The sequence below is a fragment of the Alexandromys fortis genome, unplaced genomic scaffold (genome assembly GCF_014885135.2).
Source record: "Alexandromys fortis isolate MF-2015 unplaced genomic scaffold, M_Fortis_MF-2015_v1.1 scaffold_97, whole genome shotgun sequence".
NCBI lineage: Eukaryota > Metazoa > Chordata > Mammalia > Rodentia > Cricetidae > Alexandromys > Alexandromys fortis.
In genome coordinates, this window is record NW_026067981.1 from 5,900,313 (window position 1) to 5,925,637 (window position 25,325).

Sequence of the window (25,325 nt, forward strand, 5' to 3'; positions counted from 1 at the left end):
ATTATGACCTGGACTTTGGAACAAATCCTTTTCTCTGCTTCTCTGAGCCTTAGAGAAAACAACTTATGGGAGGCTGTGCAGTCAGCAGCTGGGTCCACAGTGGTACCCGTACAGCTGTGTACACATCTGGCACCCAGGTGGTAGATGGCAGGCTCCTCTTCTTGAATTGCTCTTGAAGGTTACAAGAGATGAGGGAGGAAGGTGCAGTTGACCCGGGTTTGGATTCAGGGAGGCAGAATGGAGGGAATCAGGCCTGCCTGCCTGCCTCTTATGACCTGCAGTCCTCAGGGGAGCATGACTGCTTCAGGACTTGAGCCTCTACAACTGTTGCTACTTCCACCAATGCTCCTGAGTCAACATGGCGGACTGTCTTTGTGGAGCTCACTCGGGCCCTCCCTTCTCTAACACTGGGAGATTTATAGAGTGTGGGGGGGGGCAAATTGAGGGGGAAAGAAAAAGAGGAAGAGATTAACAGGCTAGAAGGCAGACAAGCACAGATGCTACCACCCGCTGCTGCGGCCTCCTAAGTGTTTGTTGACTCCCTGGGAACAGTTGCCTTGAGTCTGTTTAACAGTCCATTTTGGGCGAAGGGGAACAGAAGCAAGGCTTGGGGACAAAAGGCCTTTGCCGGGCTCCTGGAAAAGCATTGATTAGTTTGCTCAGGTTGGCAAACAGAGACCAGGGACTTGGGAGGCCAAGGGATGAAGTAGGTAGGTTTTCTGTACAACGCGTGGCATCTAGCGAGGGGCGAGGGTGTGAAAGAAAATACTGGACGAGCTCCAGTAATAGTCAGGAAAATCGCAGTGAGCATCTGGAGAACGGAAGGGGAAAGGGCAAAAGCTTCTGGTCCTTGGAGTCCTGGGCGTGGAGCCTATTAGTGGAGAAAGGGCAAAGCAGCCACTTGGATAGGTCCTCCACTTTACTCCAGTGCTGAGGTTGATGGGTAGAGAGGGGACATACGGAGTTCACTGCTTCACAGGGGACCCTGCTGGCTGAGAGATGGACCTGGTGGTTCCCAGTTTGTATTGCAGGCCATATAACCATCCAGCAGACTGGGTCTGCCCTAAGGCTTTCTGGGGTGGTTCTGGGATCCATGGCAGGCGACCTCATTCTCTTTTTCAAGAGTTGGCTTCCTCCACTCAAAGCTTAAACGTCTTTCCTCTCTCCCGTGCCAATCTCTGTGTCTCACTTCATTGGGAGCTCTTCCCAAGCTTCCTCTTCACGCCCCGCCCGCCTCCCGCAACTCTTCCCTTCCTCAGGAAACTTCCAAGATAAACAGGCTGTGTGAGGGGATTGCCTTATAACCAAACGAGTGCAATTTTATGGTTGGGAGGTGGTTGAATATTGTAATTCTTTATATATGCTATAGCTCTGTGTTGGAATGTTTTATAAACGTGGGGGCACCTCTGCATCGTTCTTTTTAGTTTGCTTTAGTTTTAGTGCCCCTGTGGCACACATGTGGATGTCAGAGGTCAACTTTATGAAGTCATTTTCACCTTACTTCTTTCAAGTGGGCTTCGGGGTTTGAATTCAGATTGTCGGGTTTGCATGACAAGGACCTTGATCCTCTGAGCCGTCTTCCTAGTCTTGTTTATTTTCTTCCACAAACATATGAGCTCCATAGGATGACGGATTTGTCTTGTATACTGTTGTGTCTGTAGCAATGTCACACACACACACACACAAACGCACACTCACACACTGTACACTCCACTCCATATGTAGACACAGTTGGGGTGTGGTTTCTTTTCTTCCGCCCTCTGTGAAGACACTGAGTGGATAGTGTATCATGGGTCATGCAGAGATGCCTCTGAATGAATGAAAATAAATGGGTGCAAAGACGAATAGGTGACTGACAGGAGCAAGCAAAGCGATAGGATTGGCACCCTTAGGCCAATGTGGTAGTTGGCTTGTCTGTAGGAAACCACTCCAGTTGTTTGTATTTCCACCATTCCTGCCAAAGTGAGACTTCTCAGCTGAACGAATTGTCATCAGCTTCTGAAATATTCATTGTGTCAGCTCGTGTCTGTCTCTGTGGAGAAAGGAGCAGTGCTGTTTTATGCTGACCCCCTCCTTTCTGCTCCCTCCTTTATGTCATCTGACCTTCTTATATCTATCAGATCCTCTGGTACCTAGGGATGCTAGAGAATGTTTTGGAAAGACTTCTGCCCCTGCAGTTGTGCTACTGCTTTAGAAAAGAAAACAACTCTTTCTTTTGAAAACAGTAAACGAATGCTCTAATGAATGAATCCCACAGTTATCATTAGACGATTCACTTCGTGCCTATGCCAAAGCATTTACAAATGCAATTATGATTCCATCAGATAATACAAAAGTGAAAAAATAAATCTTTAAATCTGGGGACTTCCATTAGTCAGCCTGAGTTGTCATGGATCTAGGGGGACCAGAAAGACACGGATTATCCAGAATCTGAAGTTGACTCCGGGACAAACATTCCTGTCCAGAGCTTGAAGCCCCTCTGGCTGATGACTGGAGGAGACCCAGCCTTACGCTCTTGCTTTCCCTTCTCTCTCACATAGGTTATTTGCTGTCAAATGTGGAGGCTGCTTCGAAGCCATTGCACCCAATGAGTTTGTCATGCGTGCCCAGAAGAGCGTGTACCACCTGAGCTGCTTCTGCTGCTGTGTCTGCGAACGACAGCTGCAGAAGGGGGATGAGTTTGTCCTGAAGGAAGGCCAGCTGCTCTGCAAAGGCGACTATGAGAAGGAGCGGGAGTTGCTGAGCCTGGTGAGCCCAGCGGCCTCGGACTCAGGTGAGTGCTGCGCAGTGGGCGGGGCTGCATGGGATGCTGCCTAGCTCCTTGGCAAGGCATTTCAGCAACTTCTTTTTTAAGCTCAGAAACATCGATTATTAGTGAGATTTTGTCATGCTAATGGTGCACAACAAATGTTTCCTAACTTCCAAGGTATAGAACCCACTGAAAGCACACACATTTAGAAGTGTCTGGGTTAGCAGGAGGGATTCCATTCGGGCTGGATGGAGTCTGTTGACCTCCACTGAGTTAAGCTCTAGGCCGAGATCAGGTTCAGGTCTTCTGTGATTTTCTCTTGAGCTCAGGCTAGAGGAGCAGGCATGATCTTCTGCCAGTCATGAAGGTGCAAGGTCCTACTGCACATACACACTTCTAGCATTAGCAGGGACCATATCTGCTAATATCCCATTGGATGAGGCAGTTTATAAGCTCAAACCCACAGACTGTGGGATTATACTTCATGCAGCTTGAAGCCTTGCTAGCCAGGCTCCATAATATACAGAAATATGCTGTTATTCATGGAGATGGAGGAAATGAACCAGCCATCCAGTCTACTGCAATCATCAAATTTCTCCCAGCATTCTTCCCTCATCTGCTTGAAGGGAGTGCTAGGATCTGCCTGAGGTTCGGTGACTTATGTCATAAAGGAACTAGAATATTTTTGTTCTTTCTCTTCCTCGCCCACCAGCCTTCACCCCATTGTGACTTTAGGGGAAGTAAAAGGTGGAAGAAACAGGAGAGGCACAAAGATTTTACAAGGGATGTTTCAGTGGGTCAACTTTCCAGGAGTTCCACAGGGCAGAGTTCGTCTTCTCCCAAGAGCCTGTGAGAAGCCATGGGTGGTATTCATGTGACTTTGTTTTTTTTTTTTTTTTTTTTTTTACCATGTCTTCATTTTTTTTTTCTCAGCCTGTAACACACTTACCAGATGGCTCATGGGTTCAAGTATTTATCACATTTGTGTAAGGGATAGAGTTTAGATCCCCAGTACCCATGTAAATGCTGGGTGGGTCCAGGCCCACCTGTAATTACAGCCTCAGAAGATGGAGACAGGGTCTCCAGAGCAAACAGGCTAGCAAACTAAGCATATTGTGAGATCTGAGTTCGATTAAAGACCATGACTCAGTGAATAAGATGGAGGAGTAATAAGGGATAATTCTTAGAACCAGCTTTGGGTGCCCATGTGCACACATATCCACACTTAGACATTACAGGCTGGGGAGAATGCAAGGAGCATGCGGCAAATGAGCAAGGTCACATGGATACCACCCGTGCACAGACATCACACACACACACACACACACACACACACACACACACACACACACCAAAAAGAAAACAGGAGGAAGAGAGAAAGAGTGAAGCATCTTGTTTGATCAATCAGTGTCAGAAGTTGTAGATCTGCCCAGTCGTCCTCAATGCAGGGACAAGCTATGAGTTCATTCCTCATAAAAACAGGCCAGTCTGCAGCCTTGCTGGGCACAACTATGCCCTATGTTAAGCGTGTTCTGTCATTTCTCCCTCGGCACCGAATCTACAATCTTGATATGACTCTCGTGTCTTTCTTAGTCTTAGTTTCTTACTGTGATGTTTCTTTGGCTTTAATTTTAAAGTTAATTGTCCTCCTTAGTGTGCTTACTGTTCTCTCGTGTTCTGGTTCTCTCTCTCCTCTCCCTTCTCCCTTCTCCCCTCTCCCCTCTCCTCCCCCCTCTCTCTCTGGTCAGGGATCTCCTAAAGTGCATCGTTTAAAATTAGCCCAAAAACTCTGCCCTCTGATAAATATAAAAGCTCATAACAGCACGTTATATACCTTACCTTATTAATACAGAGTCTGTCTTTTTGAACCCTACTGACTTTGTCATTACATGTAATTCCATCAAAAAATCCCCATTTCATACAGCTACAATCAAATTTAGAGCTTAGATTCTTTCTGCCAATGTCATAATACCAAAGCTCTTCTCACCATAGAGAATTCTAGCTGCCACTTGGGCATGTCTGGCCTGATTTGTGACACTTACCTCAGTGTCTTCATCAAAGTCATTGATAAATCATTAAAGTGACCTACAGAGATAGCTCAGTCAGTGAACCACATGTTGTTGTTGAGAACCTGAGATTGATTCCCAGATTCATGCAGAAAAACTGTCTGTGGAGACCCAAGCTTGTAATCACAACACTGGGGAGGCAAAGATGGGTGGGTCCCTGGGGTCTGGCCACATATGTGAACTCCAGACCATTGAGAGGCCATGCTTCAGAAAACAAGGGGATTGGCTCTTGAGAGGTCAGTCCTCTGACCTTCACACATGCACACACACGAACACACACCTACACATACACACAGAGAAACAGGCATCCACATATACACACATGCACATACACAAACACGCACCCACATATACACATATATGCGCACACACAAACACGTACCCACATGTATACATATGTGTGCACACACAAAAATATTAAGATGGCAGGACAGAAGATCATTCACTCAACAAGTACTTAAGAAAGAGATCTCCCGCTTACTGTTGCCAGTGTTGAGAAGGAAGGTGGTTCAGGGAGATACCTGCTGTCCCTTTTAGCACTGAGAATCCATGATGATCTTTGTAGTGTTTTTTCCCGTGTGTGTGTGTGTGTGTGTGTGTGATTAGAGCCTAGAGGTTGGTTGATTGTTGGAGGTCTTCCATAATTTCTCTGTACCTTGTTTTTTGAGACAGGGTCTCTCATTGAACGCAGAGCTTGCCAGTCCAGCTCGACTGGCTCGCTAGCAAGCCCCTTACCTCAGCACTGGCCTTGCAGTTGTTCAATGCCACTCCTGGCCTTTACATGGCTCCTGGGGACTGAACTCAGGTCCTTATGCTCCCATGACAATGACTTTACTGACTGAGCCTTCTCCCATGACTTTCTGATCTTTTGAGACAGGGTCTGTCTGGGTAGCCCAGGCTAACTTTGACCTAGCAATCTTTCTTCCTCAACTTCTCAGGTGCTAGGGACACACCACACACAGCTGAACACACTTTTCCGAGGTGGTCCAGTCTTCTTTTGTCCTGATCCCTGCTTTGCCATTAGCCCTGAAGCAACCTCTTTAGCAGGTAGATGCAGTTCAAAGTCAGAGGCAGACCATTTTCTTTGGGCATTCAAGGTGATGCGGATGCTCTAGTTGCCTTCCTAGTGTCTCCGGGGAAGGGATCCTGTGAGGTCTTAAAGCCTGAGCTCTTTCCCTTCAGTAGGGAACAAGAGGGTCTTGTCACTGGTGGGCGTCTTGGAGGTGATGTAGCTCACATTCCCACCAGAGGTTCCACACACTTCTGCTGAAGCTCCTGGACCACCGGGAGCTGGAGATGTAAGGAAACACACCGATGTGCATTTCCTGTTCACTCCTCTTTAAATACGACACTGCCTCCAGATGTGTGGGAGCTTCCCCCCAACTTTCAATCAATCGAATCCTGACACCGTCTGCCTGGAGGTAATATTGTATTTCCCAGATTGCAGGCTAGGTCTCCCAGGGCTGCCTCTGCACTTTAGATGCCAGTCACAAGCTGGAGATTGCCATCCGCGTTTCTGACTAACTGGCTCTAAATTGGAGTTCCCAGGATGGCCTCCTGCAGCTCAATTAATTTGCTAAAATGCAGGATAGAATTTAGGAAAGCGTTTCATTTATGATCTCCCATTTCTCACAAAAGAATTTCAGAGGGCGCCAATGGCAGATAGAGAGATATTCAGGACAAGGTGTATGCAAAGGGAATCGGCAATCCTATAACTCTCTTGAATGTACCAGCTTCCATATACCTTCACACCTTCAACTCTCAGAAAGTTAACTGCACCCTGTCCTTTGGGGTTTTGATACAGCTCTATTGCATAGGCACAATTTTATCATTAGACTTTCACGATCAACTCAGCCTTCAGCTCCTCTGCCCTGCTTGAGAGTGGAGGACTGACTGAACCGATCAACCATCTAATCTTAGGTGATCAGACTCAGTTCTACAGCTATCTGGGATCCCCCAGCTACCAGTTATCTCATTAGTATGCAAAGTTATCCTTCCCACTGGGGACTGAACGCAGGTGTCTGCTGAAAAGCCAGATGTAGAACATTCATGGTGTATGCCACATCACAGAACTCCTGACTTTATCTTCTTTTTTTGTGTGTGTATTTTATTTTTAGTGTTTTTATTGAGCTATATATTTTTCTCCCCTCCCCTCCCTTCCTCCCTCTTCCTTCTACCATCCCCCATGATCTTCACGCTCCCAATTTACTCAGGAAATCTTGTCTTTTTCTATGTCCCATGTAGATTAGGTCCATGTATGTCTTTCTTAGGGTCCTCTTTGTTGTCTAGGTTCTCTGGGGGTTGTGAATTGTAGGCTCTTTTTTCTTTGCTTTATGTCTAAAAGCCACTTATAAGTGAGTACATATTATATTTGTCTTTCTGGGTCTGGGTTACTTCACTCAATATGATATTTTCTAGATTCATCTATTTGCCTGAAAATTTCAAGATATCATTTTTTTCCCACTGTGTAGTACTCTATGGTGTAAATGTACCACATCTTCTTTATCCAGTCTTTGGTTGAGGGGCATTTAGGTTGTTCCCAGGTTCTGATTATAACAAATAATGCTGCTATAAACATAGTTGATCAAATGTCCTTATGGTATGGTTGATCATCCTTTGGGTATATACCCAAAAGTGGTATTGCTGGGTCTTGAGGTAGGCTGTTTTTTAATTTTCTGAGAAATCACCATACTGATTTTCATAGTGGCTGTTCCTACCAGCAATGGAGTAGTGTTCCCTTTACCCCACATCCTCTCCAGCATGAATTGTCATCAGTGTTTTTGATCTTGACCATTCTGACAGGTGTAATATGGAATCTCAGAGTTGTTTTGATTTGCATTTCTCTGATGACTAAGGATGTTGAGCATTTCCTTAAGTGTCTTTCAGTCATTTTAGATTCGTCTGTTGAGAGTTCCCTGTTTAGGTCTGTATCCCGTTTTTTATTGGACTATTTGCTCTTTTGATGACCAATTTTTTGAGTTCTTTGTATATTTTGGAGATTAGACCTCTGTCCAATGTGGGGTTAATGAAGATCTTTTCCCATTCTGTAGGCTGTCTTTCTGTCTTGTTGACTATATTCTTTGCTTTACAGAAACTTTTGTTTCAGGAGGTCCCACTTATTAATTGTTTCTCTCAGTGTCTTGCTACTTGTGTTCTATTTAGGAAGTGGTTCCTTGTGCCAGTACGTTCAAGTGTACTTCCCACTTTCTCTTCTATGAGGTTCAATGTGGTTGGTTTTATGTTGAGGTCTTTGATCCATATGGACCTGAGTTTTGGGCATGGCAATAGATATGGGTCTATTCTTCTGACATAGATTGTCAGATTGTGCATTTTGAGCCTCAGTGTCTGTCTCGGTCCATGTACAACCTCAAACTTTGGTCCTGGCTTTACTTTTCGAAAACACACAGTAGGAGACCATTTCCCTACCCATGGTTACCTTTTTTTTTTTTTTTTTTTTTTTTTTTTTTTTTTTTTTTTTTTTAGAGACAGGGTTTCTCTGTGGTTTTGGAGCCTGTTCTGGAACTAGCTCTTGTAGACCAAGCTGGTCTCAAACTCACTGAGATCCTCCTGCCTCTGCCTCCCAAGTGCTGGGATTAAAGGCGTGCGCCACCACCGCCAGGCCCCCATGGTTACCTTTTACGTCGATAGAAACCATCTCCTGTGTCTAGGAAACTCCAAAGCCTTTTCTAGTTTCTCCCCACTCTTTTTAGTAGTCCATAGAAAAGATGTTTTGATCTATCTGTGGAAATATTATGTTGTCTTTAAAAGGTACTACCATGAAGGGAGTGTGATATCCCCTATGCGGTATGCCTGGAATATTGTTATTGTTGCTGCTTAGCTGGGGTATCATATTTTGTTGATATACTCACAATTTACTAGTTGTTTGACCTGGGAACGGAGGCAGAGGTTCCTGACTCCTGACACCTGACTGTGGACAACTATGGTCTCTAGCCAGTTCAAGTTACATTTCTCATTTTTCTCTTTTAGTCTCCCGATTTCTTTTCAAATAAGCAATTACCCAAGTATCTTGTGCAGTAATTTTACAAGCTTAAGTCTGAATTAAAAATTTCAGCCTATAGTATAGTTGAAAGTGAGACAGATGTTTCTATACTCTTCCAGCTTCCTTGTGTGCTAATGCCGCACTTAACTGCAGACAATGAAGATGGTAACTCTCTAGGACACTGCCAGCTACAGGGTTTATTTGATTTCAGGAGATTTTCTCTAATGTCTTCACTTATTCAAACATCCATGTTGCATTGCCCTTCATTATAGGTTATTTTTTAAAGCCAAACAGCTTTATTTCTTGCTTCATTCCTTGATCAATGAAGAATGTCTAGTTTGAGTTGGATACATATTTTGTTCCTTCCAACAGAATTTTCTTTTTGCATTTTATTTCCTCTTTGTGTCTCTTGCCATGGAATAAAACTGTATGTTTGCTTTCCTCATTTTGGGGTTCATCTGTGTTTCTGAGGATAGGAAAACTATTTAGATTATGCCTGGGATTCATGCCCTGGCTGTGACGGGGCTTCTTCAACTGATCTTCTTGTGTAGATGGATTTCCCCAGAGGAAGCCGGGGCAATGAGGTCCACCCCAAAACTCATTTGTTTGAAGGACACTTTGTGTTTGATGGGAGGTGTAGCAGCTTCCCAGAGTTCACCGAGGAGCCTGTCCCTGTACTCTGCATCCCTGTACAGCACTGCCTGGTATGTCACAGACGTGATGATGCAGCTTCTTGTTCGAACACATTGCCTCTTCTTGTTTATATTAACCTCTGAGGCCAGAGCCACACATCATTAAAGCTGTAAGGTGTTTTTCCTCTCACACACACTGTTGGTCAGTCCTTTTCCTTTCTGATTTTTCTTAGCATATGGAATGCTGCTGTGTCTGCCTAAGTTTCCAGATACTTCCCACCACTTTCTCTGTCTGAAACCCCCTCTCTTTGTTTCTCAGTCATACTTAGCAGCAGTGGTAGCTAAGCTTTCTTTTATTGTTTGTTTAATTAAAAATTCCTTATTCATTATTAGTGTGTGTGTGTGTGTGTGTGTGTGTGTATGCCACAGCACATGTGTAAAGATCAAAGAACAGTCTGATGGAATCCGTTCTCTCCTTCTATCTGCGTGGGTTCTGGGGATCAAATTCAGATTGCCAGGCTTGCCCAGAAGCTATCTTTATCCACAGAGCCACAGGCTCTTTCTTCATTTCCACCTATGACACCGGGGATGGTATTATTGTCTACAGTACAGCAACATGTCTTTCAGCTCGTGTTGGACTAATCTTGTTCTCTGATAACGTAGATTATGAGCAGTAGTTATCTCACACGTTCTGGAAAATACCAGAATGTTCTTTGGAATTGTTCTTGTCAGTTCATTTTTACAGTGTAAGCTATGAAAGATAGCAGGAGAAGGAGGAGGTCTTGTCTATTTGGGGATCTGCGATGAGGCAGGTCCAGGAGTATAGCTAAGCTGACACTCTAAAGCAGGGGAATCTTGGGCCAGTCACCTTACTCTATTTCCTAATTCATAAAAAGGGGGTTACCATGCCTCCTGTGGAGCCTGCTTTTAGGATGAAAAGAGATAATGCAGATCAAGGCATGAAACTTGATTGGTGTCTACCCAGTGGCAATTTCTAGTATTATCTCTCGGCAAGGTATTCGTGTACTTCTGGGTGTCTTATGGCTTCTGCACTCATTTTGCAAAAGATCCATAATTTCACAGATATCTTTTTATCCCTCTTTGCCCTCTATTTTCAGATGTCTCTGGAGAGCTGGCACAAGGTGTCTCAGGGTGGTATGGGGGCCTTGTTATTTGGGGTGGCTTGAATTGGAGATATGTGGTTTTCTACTACAGGCGTGTATATCTTAGAGGCTGTCTTTAGTTTTAGAACATTCTGGCTAGTGTTACATCCTGGGTAGACAATACAAAAAAAAATATCAGGTGAAAGTAGTCTTTCAGTGACCTCTGGGGCTATTAAAATCCAAGCAAGAATGGGAGATGTTTACCAACTGTTTTTCTATAATAGGCTAAGAAGCTGAGATTCATAGTCATTTTGATTGATTTGAGCTCCTTTGCTTGCCCAGATGTTACCTTCTTACTAAGTACCACCTTTCCTGCATAGCTGCCCTGGGGTGTTTCTCTGAGCTTCTTGGTCTGATGGAGTGACCCATTTCCACAGCTGAGGAGTGGATTAGGCCCCTCCGGCAAGGCCATGCGACCTGGTAGTTCCGTCAGTGAGTGCTGTTAAACTGAGGTTCACAGTTCTTCCTTTTGTCCCCCAGCAGGTCTGTTAGCATCGCTGTCAACCACTGTCCTTTTAGATGCCCTTCCAGTTGTCACTAACCTTCCACCCAGCACTTGCTTTCTACAGACTTCTACACCGTGTCAGGCTCTAGACTAGATAAAAATGCTGCTTCTTAGCTGCAGAAAAACAAAAGCCAAGGGGATGCTGACTTCTAAGCCGTACAGTGAAGGAGACACCTCAAAGTCAGCGTAATCGTCCCAGAACAGTGGGCACAGTTTGGGCTATAAAGGGGCTGAGAGATGGACATAGGGACATTGCTGTGAAGTTAAGCTTGTCATTCTTCTCTTTAAAAAGCAAAGGGGTTACTCATAAAAAAACCAGAGTAGTTACTACAAGTACTTCAGTAAACATTAAGATGGTGAAAAGTGTATGTAAATCATGTTTTCTATATTCTTTACAGCAGCCTATTTTAAAAAAAATTTAACTGTACTTTCCGTGCAGTAATAATTACCTTTTTTCAGGAACACACACATTCGCTTCTCTCCCTGCACTTAGATGGTTCATTGCTTGCCTTGTGTGTTGATGTAATGTTTTAATTCTAATCCTAGCTGTGTTGATTTTATAAATTTCTTGTTATAATTATATTATAATTATAATCTTATACTGTGTTAATTTCATATCGAATGTGGCCTGATGCTTGAGAAATACTTTTTCAAAGTGAAATTGCCCACAGATCTATCCCCAGGTTTTGGAGTTAATATAAATTCTTGAAATTTCAGGCTAATAAATATATGTTAAGTCATATGCCATGTGCTAAGAATAGAGCAAGAGACACGCTGTCTTGTCTTGAAGATTTCTGTGCAGTGTTTATGAGAGAGCACACGTGCAATCTCTTGCATCGTTTTGGAGGGCCGGTATTATCAGAGACTCCACAGGTCTTCCCAGATGCTGCCTGGTTTATTAACCTGGCATTTCTGACTGGTGGGCAAGACGTTGTTATAATTGCTGGGCCCTTTAGATTGTTTTCAAAACCAACACTTTCTTGCTCGAAGCAGCCGTATAGTTTCTAGAAGGGTTGTTTGTTGTTCTCTGTCTAAGGCTTCTTTTGTGTGCAGAATCTTTCTCTTTTCGTGTATTTGTTTTGTCTCCATAACATAGAAGGAGAAGTAAAAACACAGGATACTTGAGTCGGGGATAAGCCAGAATAAGAACTTAATTCTACCAATTACCAAGTCCGGACACTTGATACTGAAACAGAGGGCTTCGGCCCTCTCTGTAATTAGAAGTTGGGTAGAGTTTATCTTGGTGTTTAAAAAGTTACAGACAATGTCCAGATTTAGACAATGCTTATCTCTTTTCCACTGGCTTGAAACTTGGTTTTGGAAACATGTTCGGTCTTAAAAATGTTGGTGAAAATGAATCACAAAAACCGCAAAATTAGTGTGGTTGCTTCAGAACATATATAGCCTGTATTGGTGTTTATAATTAGTCATTTCCCATGCTCAACCCCTGTAAGTAAAAATGGCCACATGTAAAACATATTGTGTTTTTCATAATGATGAGGGATTCGGGGTGTTGATAACTACCAAACCGTCCCTCTGCGATATTCTTACTGACAGTATTTCTTGTAGTTAAATAGCTTAGTCTTCCTATGGAGCTGGTGGTTAAGGCAGTTTTGTGATTCTTCCCGTTATGCAGTGAGGAGCAGGAGCATGGAAAAGTTAATAAAGTACCGCAGGTACTGCGGCTAGTCACCGCAAGGGCCACAGTTCAAACCCAGGTGGTCTGGTTGCAGAGTCTGTCTTGCGCTGTGCTGTCTGGTCATCAGACACACACATGTAGATTAAAGCAGCCCTCACATTTTCTTCTCACGTTTTACTGACGGCTTGCTGGCTGGCTGAGGTGGTGTTCCAGGACTCTCTAAGATCCCTACCTACCCACGAGGTCCCCAGCAAAGCATCTCACACGTGTCTTCAGAGCAGTGACAAGGAGTTGATCTGAACTGAATTTACCACTCCCATTCAAAGCCAGTCACATGTTCACTTCCTGCTTTAACCCGTGTGTTCTTCCTTAGCATTAAGCACTATCCTTGAATGCGTTATGGACATCTTATAACAGTAGGAAGCTGGGAAAGATGCCAGGTCAATCTAATGTGTGGAAATGGAAGCGATTAGAAAGTACATGTGCAGAAGCATTAGAGATTTTGTTTTGTTTTGTTTTTTTTTTTTACAGTTATTCATCCCAGTTCTGGTTCGGTCCTTGTGTTTTATCTGATGGCAGCAGGAAAACTTCTTCCCCACCCCTGCCTCAAGCCTTTTGGAGACGTATCAGGAGTGGAAGCCATAGCCCTCATGAAATCAATCAGGCCTGGCAGTGGGTTAAATCGGTACATCTAACAGGCTCTGTAATAGTCCCACTCTTAGGAGTCTTTGTCTCTCCCTTGGCAGAAACTTCATTGTGCCTTTATCTCTCTGTTGGGTCCTCCCTGCAGAACTCTGTAGCATGGTTGGTGAGTGGTCCCTGCGCAGGCAGAGCAGCTCAGCGCCTGTGCTACACGTCCCAAGGATGCAGGTTCTCCCCTCAATAGTAGATGCAAGTTGTGGAGGAAGTTCAAGAAAGGGTTGGTTTTCTCAGCCTGGCAACCCAGCCCCACCCACACTAGCCATTGGGGTTTCAAGGCCATCTGAAGAGGCTTTAGAAGCAAACACTTCACCCTGCAGCAGTGGGAGAGTTCTAGGCTGTATCTCCCTGCGCCTTTGTGCCTCTGTGGCTAAAACAAACCCCCAGTATTTTCTAAGGATTGGTAGAAGACTAGTTTAGAGCTTCTTCTGAGTACTGTGGCATTTTATGGGGCAAAAACAAATGGAAAAGAAAGTAATGTAAGACCCATTTGCATTCTCGGTGGTCCAAACCAAATCTGCACACTGGAGAGGCCAGAGGCTTGTTTCGGTCTTTTGGTGAGTAGGTCCATGAATCTGAATATTTTAGCACGTGTGCACTAGGTGGGGACCCAGGTGGTATTCAAGGTATTTCTTCTTGGAAGAAATATTCAAGTATTTCTTCCTGAAAACCTGTGAGGGTAGAAAAGCTGGCCAGACCAACCGAGCATCTAGTTCATCTAGGAGTTTACTGAGTGGTACGTTGAATAGGGCCTGGGTTTGGTGTATGGAGCGTATAGAAGCATGCATTTGGCTAATAAGCAAATATTTGGGGACACAGAAAGTATGACAGGCCTGTGGTAATGCTGGATTGATAATTCTGCTCCCCACAAATTTGCATTCCAGTGGGGGGAAGACCGTTAATAAACAGGGCACCCAGATCATGTGTGGCTCCTCACAGTAGTCCCCTGCTTAAGGCTTCTTATGTATTTATAAGTGTGTGTGTGCACATGTGTGTGTGCCTGCGCGTGTGCACCTGCAGAAACCAGAGGAGTGTCAGCTCCAAGAACTGAAGTTACAGGTGGTTGTGAGCTGCCTTACGTGGGTGCTAAAAACCAAACTCTGGTCCTTCCTCTGCAAAAATAGCATGTGATCGTAACCACAGAGCTATTCTCCAGGCCCTTCATATGTTTCTTTTTTTCCCTAGACGTTGGGTTTCTGTGGAATGGGCCTTAAGGATTTAATTAGTCAGGCATGCAACCTGAGATCTGGGGTTCCGTATTCCCTGGGTGAGCACAATGTTTAGGAAAGGAAGGTGGTGAAGCACAGCTCCAGAAGGTGGTGGGGCTGTGGGAGCTCGAGTTGCCGGTGCCTCAGTCAGCTGTTCTTCCCAGCTGATATTTGGTGCTGTGCCAGGAGGAGTATTGCCCCTAGAGTGAACAGGTAAGATGAAGCAAACAAAATTCCAAGAAGCCAGGTGACATTTACATTTTGGAAAAAAAAATAGCATGTTTTAAAAAGCATGTCTGAAGCAAGATAATATCAAACATACACACTAACTGTTTCCTGTATTTTATCAGACAGTTTTGAGTATAGTAATAATTAGCAGAAGCGAGGGAGGGGAACTAATAGGGTAGATACCGATACTGGAGTCAGCGACCAGCCGGATAGTTGATTGATTGGTTGGTTAATGACAAAGAGAAAGCAGTGTAATTCCGTCTTGAGACACGCGTGTTCCCATTTCCCTTGCGTACTCGGATTGGCCCCAACCAAGCACATGGAGGCTCCCCCTCCCAGGCCTGGAGTGGGAATCTCGTTGCCCTGGCAACTCTCTCCCGCTGTTGCTCAAAACCGTTTGAATTACACCCCTGCCAGGCAGTCACCAGTGGCTTTCTTTTCTTCCCAGCTCATTTTCCCTGGCAGAACTCTGGCTGGAGGCAGCTTCAGTGCGGGCCTAGCATGGGGAAGCTTCCAGGCCTGCGGGCTGCGGGCTACTGCAGCCCTGCGCATGCATCGCATTCTCCTCTTTTCAAAGGCGCTTTAGAAATGGAAGAGGCCAGGCTGTAGAAACACACCCGGACGGCTGTTTTTTTTATGAGAAAATGCAGATAAAGAGCCCGGCGGTAGGGCCATATGTTCCCCATAATCTCCAAAGCCGTCACTTCAATTAGAGCCTCCCCCGAGTTCTAATGCCCGATCCTGAGTAAACAAGCCGCTCTGAAAGAAGAACTCGCTTTCCAATTAAAAGTGTACTAACATTTCTCCCTCCCTTAATTCCCGCCAGCAAAGCTCCGCGCGGGCGGAGGCGCGGGCCGGGTCGCGGTGAGGTCGTCGGGTCCGCGCCGCCCCGCGCCGCCGCGTCTTCCCAGGTGACGTCAGGCCGGCCCGGGATTAGGGCGCACCCCGCGCTCCCGCGCCGCGCCGCAGTCTTAATTAAAAGTAATGCCACGGTAAATCCGCCGGCTCTGGCAGGCGGGCCGAGACTTTGGGCTGGCCTGCGATAGGCGGCTTTAGGAAGCAGGTGTTCTCTCTCTCCCTCCCTCTCTCTCTCTCTCTCTCTCTCTCTCTCTCTCTCTCTCTCTCTCTGTCATCTCCACCCTTGCTCCTAAAAATACAGACGCAGACACACATGCTGTCTGAACCCGGATTTCCTCTTTACTCCTCTGCCACAGATACCACTTTCTGTGTAGTCTCCCTCCACCGCCATTCCTGTCCTTGTGCCCCAGCCTTGAGGATGATAAGGGCAGCAATAGATGGGGGCCAGGTGTGAAGTTATTGAAACGTCAGTCAAATGGTGGCACCCTCCCGGCATTCCTTGAGAGCGCTGAATGTGAGCATAGCAGACCCTCCGGCCTCTGCCTCAGGACTTTCATGCTGAAGCTTGGTTTCTATGGATGTTTTCTGTGCGACAGAGCTGGTTGGAAGCTGCTTGGTTTCAGATGGGAGAGTGATGGATAGATTAACTTTCTGGCCTACTCTCCACACCATGAAAGAATCAAAGAATTGAAGCTATTATCTGAAAAATCCCAGAAACATCAATAAGCAGAAAATCCTCACCAGATCATTCAAATGCAAATAGCTCTCCTCCTTTCATGAATTATCTACCCAAGTAATTACTTTAGTTTTTTAGTTTGGCCTTGGCTGTGGTAAAGACGTCTGAGAATTAGTTTCAGTGAGTCCACAACTGTTTATTCCTTACCCTGTGATTGAATGCTAACTAAATTAAATTGAGGCCGGTTCAGCAAACATCTCGGGGCCTAGCTATCTGTTAGATGCCGAGTTAGCTACCAGTGATTCTAAGTGGCAGGAAACCACTCCTGCATTCCAGGCACAGGGCTCCTTAGTGGACAAGAAGTTAACTACGTTAACAACTCTGCTCCAGTTACTGTAGATACACTGTGCAATTGATGATACTGGTGTGAGCTGTAATTCCCCTTGGTGAGGGAGTGTGTGTGTGTGTGTGTGTGTGTGTGTTAGGTGCAAATGACTCCTGGAGCTACTCTGTAATCAGAGCGCTTGGCAGCAGTAGGGCTGGGGGTGGGATGGGGTGGAGGCAGAAGAATCTAGAGTTCAAGGTCATTCTTGGTTATGTGGCAAGTTCAAGGTCAGCATGAGCTAGAGAAGACCTTGTCTCAAACAAACAGAAACACTCCAAAAACCAGGGAAGTGTTCAGAAAGTGCTTCACAATGATAAGACATTATGGCTGGGGCTTCGCAGAGCAGGTGATTCCTAAGTGGTGAAGGGCACTTGAGTTTGTTGCTAGAGAGGGTTGCCTTGGCTGTTTCAAGTTGCAGAAGCTGTGGTGTACCTAGGTGCTGAAGGAGAAGACCGGACCATGGGGTTCCTTGGGGGGGACTGAGCTGCTCCTATTGGTGAACAGTGAGATTGGTACTTACACAACAAGTGTTCATGTCCAGAAAGTAAGGAGCCATCTAGGTAATTAATACCGGAGGGGTGTGTTGAGTGACTTGGTGAATGGTGGCTGTCTGGTCTGGTGGGCAGTTGAGCACATATATATCTAGGAGCTTAAAGTACGTGTGCCTCTGAGTGTGTGTGTGTGTGTGTGCGTGCACGTGTGCATGCATGTGTTTAATCATGTGTTTATGACACAGACTTGGGAATTAGAGAAAAGCTGAGATTTTAAACCCTGGTAGTTTTCCTACCAGTGTTTCCACTGATCATATTGTTTGAGTCTGCAGGGCTGCAAGAAGCACGAACACATGCTCCCCCCAGACAAATACCAATAGAGCAGTGATTCTCAAAATGTATTTTAGGACTAAAAAGCCAGATTCTCCTGGGAGTTTGCTTGATGTCCAACTCGTAGGTATCACCTTGACCTACTATGTTTGGCATTCTGGGGGTGGGGCAGTGATCTGCTGCCCTGGGAAATTTAAGTTCTACACTAGAGAGCCCATCAGATGCTAGTCAGTCACAGAAACCAGCCCAGTCATAGAGTGGTCACCTGTTCTTCTTAGGGACATTGTTTACAAAGACCCATCTGTCTAAATTCCCCTAGGCAGCTATAGGTCATTCTAACTCAGCTAAGGAAGATGCTCATCATGCCTCTAAGTGTTGGGACAGTGGTGCTCAAGTCCTTTTAGTTGATTCTGTAACATTCCCATGACATTGTGGGCTCCATTTACCCCCAGCAAGGTGATGTGCAGCCCAGTCTGTGACTAACTCATTGTTTGTCCGTGTTTTTGTGGTTTCCCAAACATATAATGGATAAACAGATGTGAAATGGCATGAACATTGGATAAGTCTTATGCAAAACAGCTTCTGAAATAACCTTTTACCTCTGAGTCTGTACACACTCTACAAGTCCCTGTATCTTACCATCACCCACGTGCCATTCAGGCAACATTTGAGTCTCTCTTCTGTGACCAGCCCCTAAGCCATCTAAGGAACATAAAATATGTCTTAAAACTTACACTTTTCCATAGTCCATATAGACTTTAACACGAGATATAGTCACTGAATAAGAATTCACTGAATACATCAAGAACTATTCATTGTGTAAGTTTTTAATTGATGTAGTGAATTGAGAAACTATTGGGAATAGGAGTAGCCAGGGATTCAGTTAACATATTTTTTTTTTAAATAAAGGCTTTTGTGGGTATTGGAACCTTGTTTGATTTCCAGTTCTTTCTTCTGAAAGTTGATGACTTTGAGTAAGAATTTGATCTTCCCCTTTGCCACCTAGGAAGTGAAATGTTCTGACGTTTGTGTACAATGGTACATACTGGGCCTGGCACCACGGAAATGCTCAATTGAAAGATGCATTATTATACATATGTATTAGGGACTTACTCTGGTCCTGAACTATCCTGTCCATGCACCAGCAAAGAGCGGACTGAAAGCCAAGTGTGCCCACACTCTAAGGATGCCTTCCTGGCTCCTCAAAGTGTCCTCTTCGTGTGGGTGATTGGGAAGCTGCATATTAGAGCATTTGACAAAGACACAAGAAACCACAGCTGGTGCTGACTAATTTAACAGCTGGGATTTAGGGGTACTTGAAGGAAAGACAAAGGTCACCAGGCACAGAGTCTTTGCAAAGTGGAACATGCCAAAGGGAATGTGACGTGGTCTCCAGCACTTTCCATAAGAATTGGCTCAGGTCTATGTGGACAGGACATCTGTTTATTTTGAATTATCTTCGTGGTCTTTTAAAACAATCAGCTACAACTTGGAGACCCCTTATATTTGCAGAAGTGTGTGCCTCCGTAAAATCAGAGCAAGCAGTGACAGCAGAAGGCTTTGGTTTGGAAAAGGGCATAGGAAGTGTTCTTGTGGCTCTCCAGGAGGCTGGTGGCCTGCTCCATACTGAATGGTCAGTCACCAAGAATTGACTTGCCCCTGAAGAAGCTGGTTAGAACTGTGCCCTGATGTTTTCTTCCTGTTTTTATAAAGGTAAAGAAAAAGAAATAGAAAAAGGACTCTCTTTACTGAGTCCTGGATTTCTGATCCTGTGTCAGGAACTTCCAGTAATTTTTGGCAGAACTGTAGATGTGCAAAGGAGCAACCTCTCCTGAGCATCTCCACAGCCTCACCTGGGGCTCCTGCTGCTCCAGCACAGGATGCCTTCTATTCTTTCCATGCATGGCTCCTGCTGCTACAGCTCAGAGTGCCTTCCAGCCTTCCTATGCATGGCTCCTGCTGCTCCAGTTCAGAGTGCCTTCCAGCCTTCCTATGCATGGCTCCTGCTGCTCCAGCTCAGAGTGCCTTCCAGCCTTCCCCACACCTAGGTTATTTTTCTTGACTCTGGATATATCCAAAAGTGATATGTGAGAAGGTCATGGGAGAATACTTAGACTAAGATTTCAAGAAAGCAGGCAAATTGAGGGGTTCGCTGAAACATACATAGCCCAAGTGACTACTCCTGTAGCTTCTTACACTGTGTCATAATAAATTAGAAGGTAAATCATTTTTGGAGACTGAACATATGTTTTGTGGATTTTGTTCACTGTCATGAATACTTTGCAGAAGAGTCTCATCTTAGTCTGCTAAGGTTGCTGTAACAAGATCTCACAGGCTACATGGCTTATAAACACCCGAAGTTTCTGCCTATTAACTATGGAGGCTGCAGGCCCAAGTTGGGGTGCCAGAAAAATGGAGTTCTGGTCAAAGCCTTTGGGGTTGCAAGTTGTCAACCTCTAACTGTATTCTCATGACCTAAAAAAAGACTGAGTTCTTTAGGATTCCTTTGTAAGGGTACTAATCTTACTTAGCCTTCATTCTCATGACTCTGTCTCTCTTAAATGGTCCCTGTTGTGGTTGACCGTGGTTGTCAATTTGACACACTTAGGAAGAGAAAACTTCAGCTAAGGAATAGCCCATCATATTGGCCTGTAGGCATGTCTGTGACAGCATTCTTTTGTAGGAATGCCCAACCTACTGTGGGCAATGCTATCCCTGGGCAGATAGGGATAAGAAAGTTAGCTGAACATGTGCCCTGAGACTGAACCAATGGGCAATATTCCTTCATGATCTCTTCTGTAGTTCCTGCCTCCAGGTGCCTTTTGAGCTCCCTTCCTGGCTTCCTTTCATGATAGATTATCACCTATACGATGTAATAGACCCCACCCACCCCAAGGTGCTTTGGAGCTTGGCATGTATCAAGGCAACAGAAAGCAAACTACCATCCCTCTGGGGCTTAAGATTTTAATGCATGAATTCTAGGAGGACTCAACATTTGGTCTATGATGGCCTCAATTATTTCTCACTAGAAGTACTTTTTGGCATTTATGGTGTGACAGTTGTGTGTGTGTGTGTGTGTTTACCATTCACTCACAACTAGAGAAAGAGCCCTTATAGATCTGATTTGCAAGTGCTCAATGGACATCCCTGTTGAGAAACCATGGTCAACTTTATGATCACAAACAGCAAATTTGTTAGTATTTCCCACTTTAATTTACATACATGGGACTCGTATCACAGAAGATCAAGCTAAATGAGATCCAAGACAGCATCTGTTCAAATCTTTCATTTCATAGTTGAGGAAACTGGAGATAAGTTCTGTGCCCAAGAACACCCTGTAGTTACTGGTAACTACACAGGTAATACCGACGTTATCTAACCCACTTCAGGACTTTGTTCTGCCCCCTTTGATGTCCAACAAATATGGTTCAAACTGTGTTTGGGAATCAGTGAGGGAGTTTTGACTCACCCCTAGCACTCTAGTTGGTGGGTGTCCTCTTAAGATCCTGAGCTTTGGGGTTTCCTAGAATGGCTGGATAGTCCTTTAAATGAGGTATTTGCTTTAAGAGGACATGAGTATCTAAACCATCTGTGGGTCATAACCACTTTAGGGGCACATATCAGATATCCTTCTATCAGATACTTACATTATGACTCAAACAGTAGCAACATTACAGTTATGAAGTAGAAACAAAATAGTTTTATGGTTGGGGGTCCCCACAACATGAGGGACTCTCTTAAAAGGTCATAGCATTAGGAAGGTTCGGAACTATTGGCCTAGACCAAGACTGATGTCGTATCCCACATTAAAGTCACCATTTTTGTTCCTGTGTGTGTATGTTTATGGATTTATGTATCCACATGCACATGTCTGTGCTTATATGTGGGGCCAGAAGTCAACACTGGTTGGTGTCTTCAACTTCTTATCTACTTTATTTTTATTTGTTTGTTTTTACATCCTGACCAAAAGTTTCCCTGCCCTTCTGTCCTCCCAGTCTTTCCCTCACCTCCCCTTTTCCTCCTCACCCCATCCACTGTAGCATTTGTGCAGAAGGCCTAGATCAATCCCATGCAGGCTCCCTGATTACTGGTTCCATATCTGAAAGCCCCTATGAGCCCACATTAGTTGGTTCTATGAATTTTCTTGTGATGCCCTCAGGCTCCTACAACTCGTCCTTTCCCTCTTCCACAGGATTCCCTGAGCTCTGCCTTGTGCTTGGCTGTGAGTCTCTGCATCTGTTTCCATCAGTTGCTGGGTGAAGCCTCTCTAATGACAGTAGGGCTGAGCATCAACTTATGAGTATAGCAGAATATCATTAGGTATTATTTCATTGACATCTTTTTGCTTGTCATGTTTGATTCTATCCTAGGAACACAGGTATCCCACCTTTAGGTCCTGGCCCTCAGGAATGAGCTATCTCTCATGGTATGGGTCTCAAGTCATTGGTTGGTCACTCCCACAATTTCTGCCCCACCTTTACCCAGCACATTTTGTAGTCAGGACAGATTGTGGGTAGAAGGTTTTGTGGTTGTGTTGGTATCGCAGTCTTTCCACTGGAAAGTCTTGCCTGGTTACAGGAGATGGCCAGTTCTGGTTCCATATTCCCCATTGCTAGGAGTATTAGCTAGGCTTACCATCATAGAGTACTGGGGGTTTCTAGCTCATCCCAGAGATGCCTCAAGATTCCAGTTGTCTCTCCCAGTATTCTCCTCCTCCATATTTCTCCAACATGGTCCCACCTGTTCCCATCCCAACCCCCATCCTGCCCCCATCCAGCAGTGATGTCTATTCTAGTTCCCCTTTACAGTGACATTTATGCATCCCCCAGGCTTCCTTGTTACTTAGCTCTGTGGATCTGTGGATTGTAGCATGGTTATTCTTTACTTTATGGCTAGTAGGCTAATATCCACTTATTAGTTAGTACATACCATGTTTGTCTTTCTGGGTCTGGGTTACCTCACTCAGAATCATTTTTTCTAGTTCCACCCATTTGCCAGCAAATTTCATGATGTCATTGACTTTTTCTCTTTTTTAAGACAGGGTCTCTCACTGGACATGGAACTCCATGTTTGAGCTATATTGGCTGACCATCAAACCCTAGGGATGCACCTGTCTCTTTGTTCCCAGCACTGGATTACAGGCACACACTGCCATAATTATCTTTTTCCATGGATGCTCAGCTCCTCATGTTCCTATAGCAAGCATTTTATGAGATGAATCATTTTTCCAGACTACTGGTTCCATTTTAAGGTTTGGATAGGACACGGTTGATATGGTCAGAGAATATTTTACCTAGGATTTTAAAATACTTCAGAATTTATTACTTGATAGCTTCATAGATATATATAAAGTATTTTCATCTCATTCTTGCCCCCTTACCTATTTTTCTCCATACCCTTTGTATCTTTTCTTTCTAACAAATCTTCTCCCACTTGAATGTTTTTTTTTCAATTATCTTCTATCTTTAATTGGAGTTGCTTGCAGGAGCATAGATGTGGGGTTATTTGCTAGACCATAGACAATATATCAGTGGCTACATGGCTAAAGAAAAGTGACCATCTCCCAAGTGTATCAACCCCAAGCTTCACTGGCCACATTTTCCCTTCTTGGTGATGTATAAAATAATAACATATCTTACAATGAAATGTACTTTATATTGGATGCGATGTGATAGCTCATTTCCAGGGCAGAGTTCAGAGGTTATATAAACTATTCCTAGAGGTGATGCAGGATATGACGGAGCTTGTGCTTTTCCCTGCTTGGTCTGTACATCACAACCCAGTACACACTGAGCAAATTGAAGAGGAATTTTTATAAGTAAAAGTAGTACATGCATGGTTCAGTTTCTCTTCCCCGTGTTTGGAGTAAGATTTCTTCTAGATTCCTAGGGACCTCCAGTTTTCTGACTTTGGGCTCTTGGATCTGGCCATGGTGCTGACCGTAGACTTCTAGCACTAATTTCCTAAGAATTCTGGATCTAAATAAAGTCTGAGTCCTGGAGCACAATGTCTTTTATGCTCCAGTACATGCTTGCTCCTCTTGTATAAGCCTTACAAATCGAGCTTGAAGGAAGTGAACACCGGAAGATGCCTTGAGCTAATGTAGATTTGAGAGTGGCCAGTGAGATGGAGTACCTCTAGGTACTTACTTGCCCAACAGATGAATCAGTCACTGCTTGCTGAAGTCCCTTGTCACTCTCAAGAACGGAATCAGGCAGAGCTCAGCCTAGAAAGGATACACAGCTGTCAACATTTAAAGCAGTGGAAATTTAATTCAGACCACCAATAACACAGCCTGTGAGATGATGGACATGAAGGCAGATCAGGATGGCGGGGCTGTCTCCAAATTAGCGACAAAGCCTGCTGCCGCCCTAAGTCGACACACTGAGGAGGTGGTAGAAGTGCTGGGGCATCTGGTGGAAGGCGATGCTGCCAGGTGTGAGAGCTGGCACTGTGGGAAAATGCCAACAGCTGCCGGAGGTACCACCCGAGGAATAGAGAGGTCAAGGAAAGACCTTGGTTTCTCCCCGTCTTCTGACTTCCTTGTAAACGTTTCCCGTTGGCACATGCAGCAGCCTGTGAAGGTTGTCCTTCAGGTGACTGAGTAATGAATGAGCAGGAAATATATCCAAATGACAGAAAACCTGTAAAACAGACAAGGAAAAAAATCAGAGGCGTCTAGGATGGTAGAAAGAAAAAAATTGAGGCCAACATATTAGTTCTGTAAAGGCGGAAACTTCTTTTGTATTGAGTAAAAAGCAGGTGTCCGGACTTCCACAGTGCAGAAATAGGGGGCAGAGTATAGAGGAAAGCTCTAAATTTGGTACCATCTACTTGGTCTCTTCCAGTGTGTATTAGTGTATTAATTGGGATTCTCTTGAAGACCAGTACTTACAATGAATCTATCTTGATGTCTATATATCTGTATCTACATCTGTCTGTCTATCTATCAATCTGTCCATCCATTTTCTATCATTTATCTCTCATCTTTCTATGTGTCTATCTAATCTGATATATATATATATTAAGTATATAAATATATATCAATACCTATCTATTTATCATCTATATTTTTATCTATGTATATACAAGGGGGATTTATTAGAATTGCTTATAGGCTGTGGTCCAGCCAGTCCAACAATGGCTGTATGCTAACAGAAGATCCAGGAATATAGTAATTTTTCAGTCCGTAATGCTTGATGTCTCAGGTAATTTTCAGTATGTGCCAGAATCACAAAGAAATGGTTCTAGTTCCAGTGAAGGAATGGGCTTGCTGGGGAGAGCAAGCAGGGAGAGACCAAAAGCTTCCTTCATAAATGTCTTCTATGTAGGCTGCCAGCAGAAGGTGTGGCCCAGATAAAGGTGGTTCTTCCTACTTCAAAAAATTTGGATTAAAAGTAGGTCTTCCCACTTTAAATGATTATTTAAGAAAAAAATCCTTCACAAGCTTACCCTGATGCTTGGGTTTTCATTAATTTCTGGTGTAATTAAGTTGACAGCTAAGAATAACTATCGCAGTTTCTAGATTCTAGATACAACTTCTTATCTTCCTTTGATTCAATGCAAGCTCTTTGCCACATCCTGTGTTTAGCCTGAATGACTTACTACTTGTTCTCTCTCTCTCTCTCTCTCTCTCTCTCTCTCTCTCTCTCTCTCTCTCTCTCCCCCCCTCCCTCCCCCCCTCCCCCCCCCCCCC

General features: G+C 44.5%; 1 protein-coding gene across 1 annotated transcript in view; it reads left to right on the forward strand.

Moving 5' to 3' along the window:
* Positions 1–25,325, forward strand: part of Lmx1a (LIM homeobox transcription factor 1 alpha) — a 146,289-nt gene that overhangs the window by 96,747 nt on the left and 24,217 nt on the right. The window contains exon 4 of the mRNA XM_050158328.1: positions 2,541–2,773. Coding sequence (XP_050014285.1) covers positions 2,541–2,773 — 233 coding nt within the window. The remainder of the gene's footprint in view (positions 1–2,540; positions 2,774–25,325) is intronic.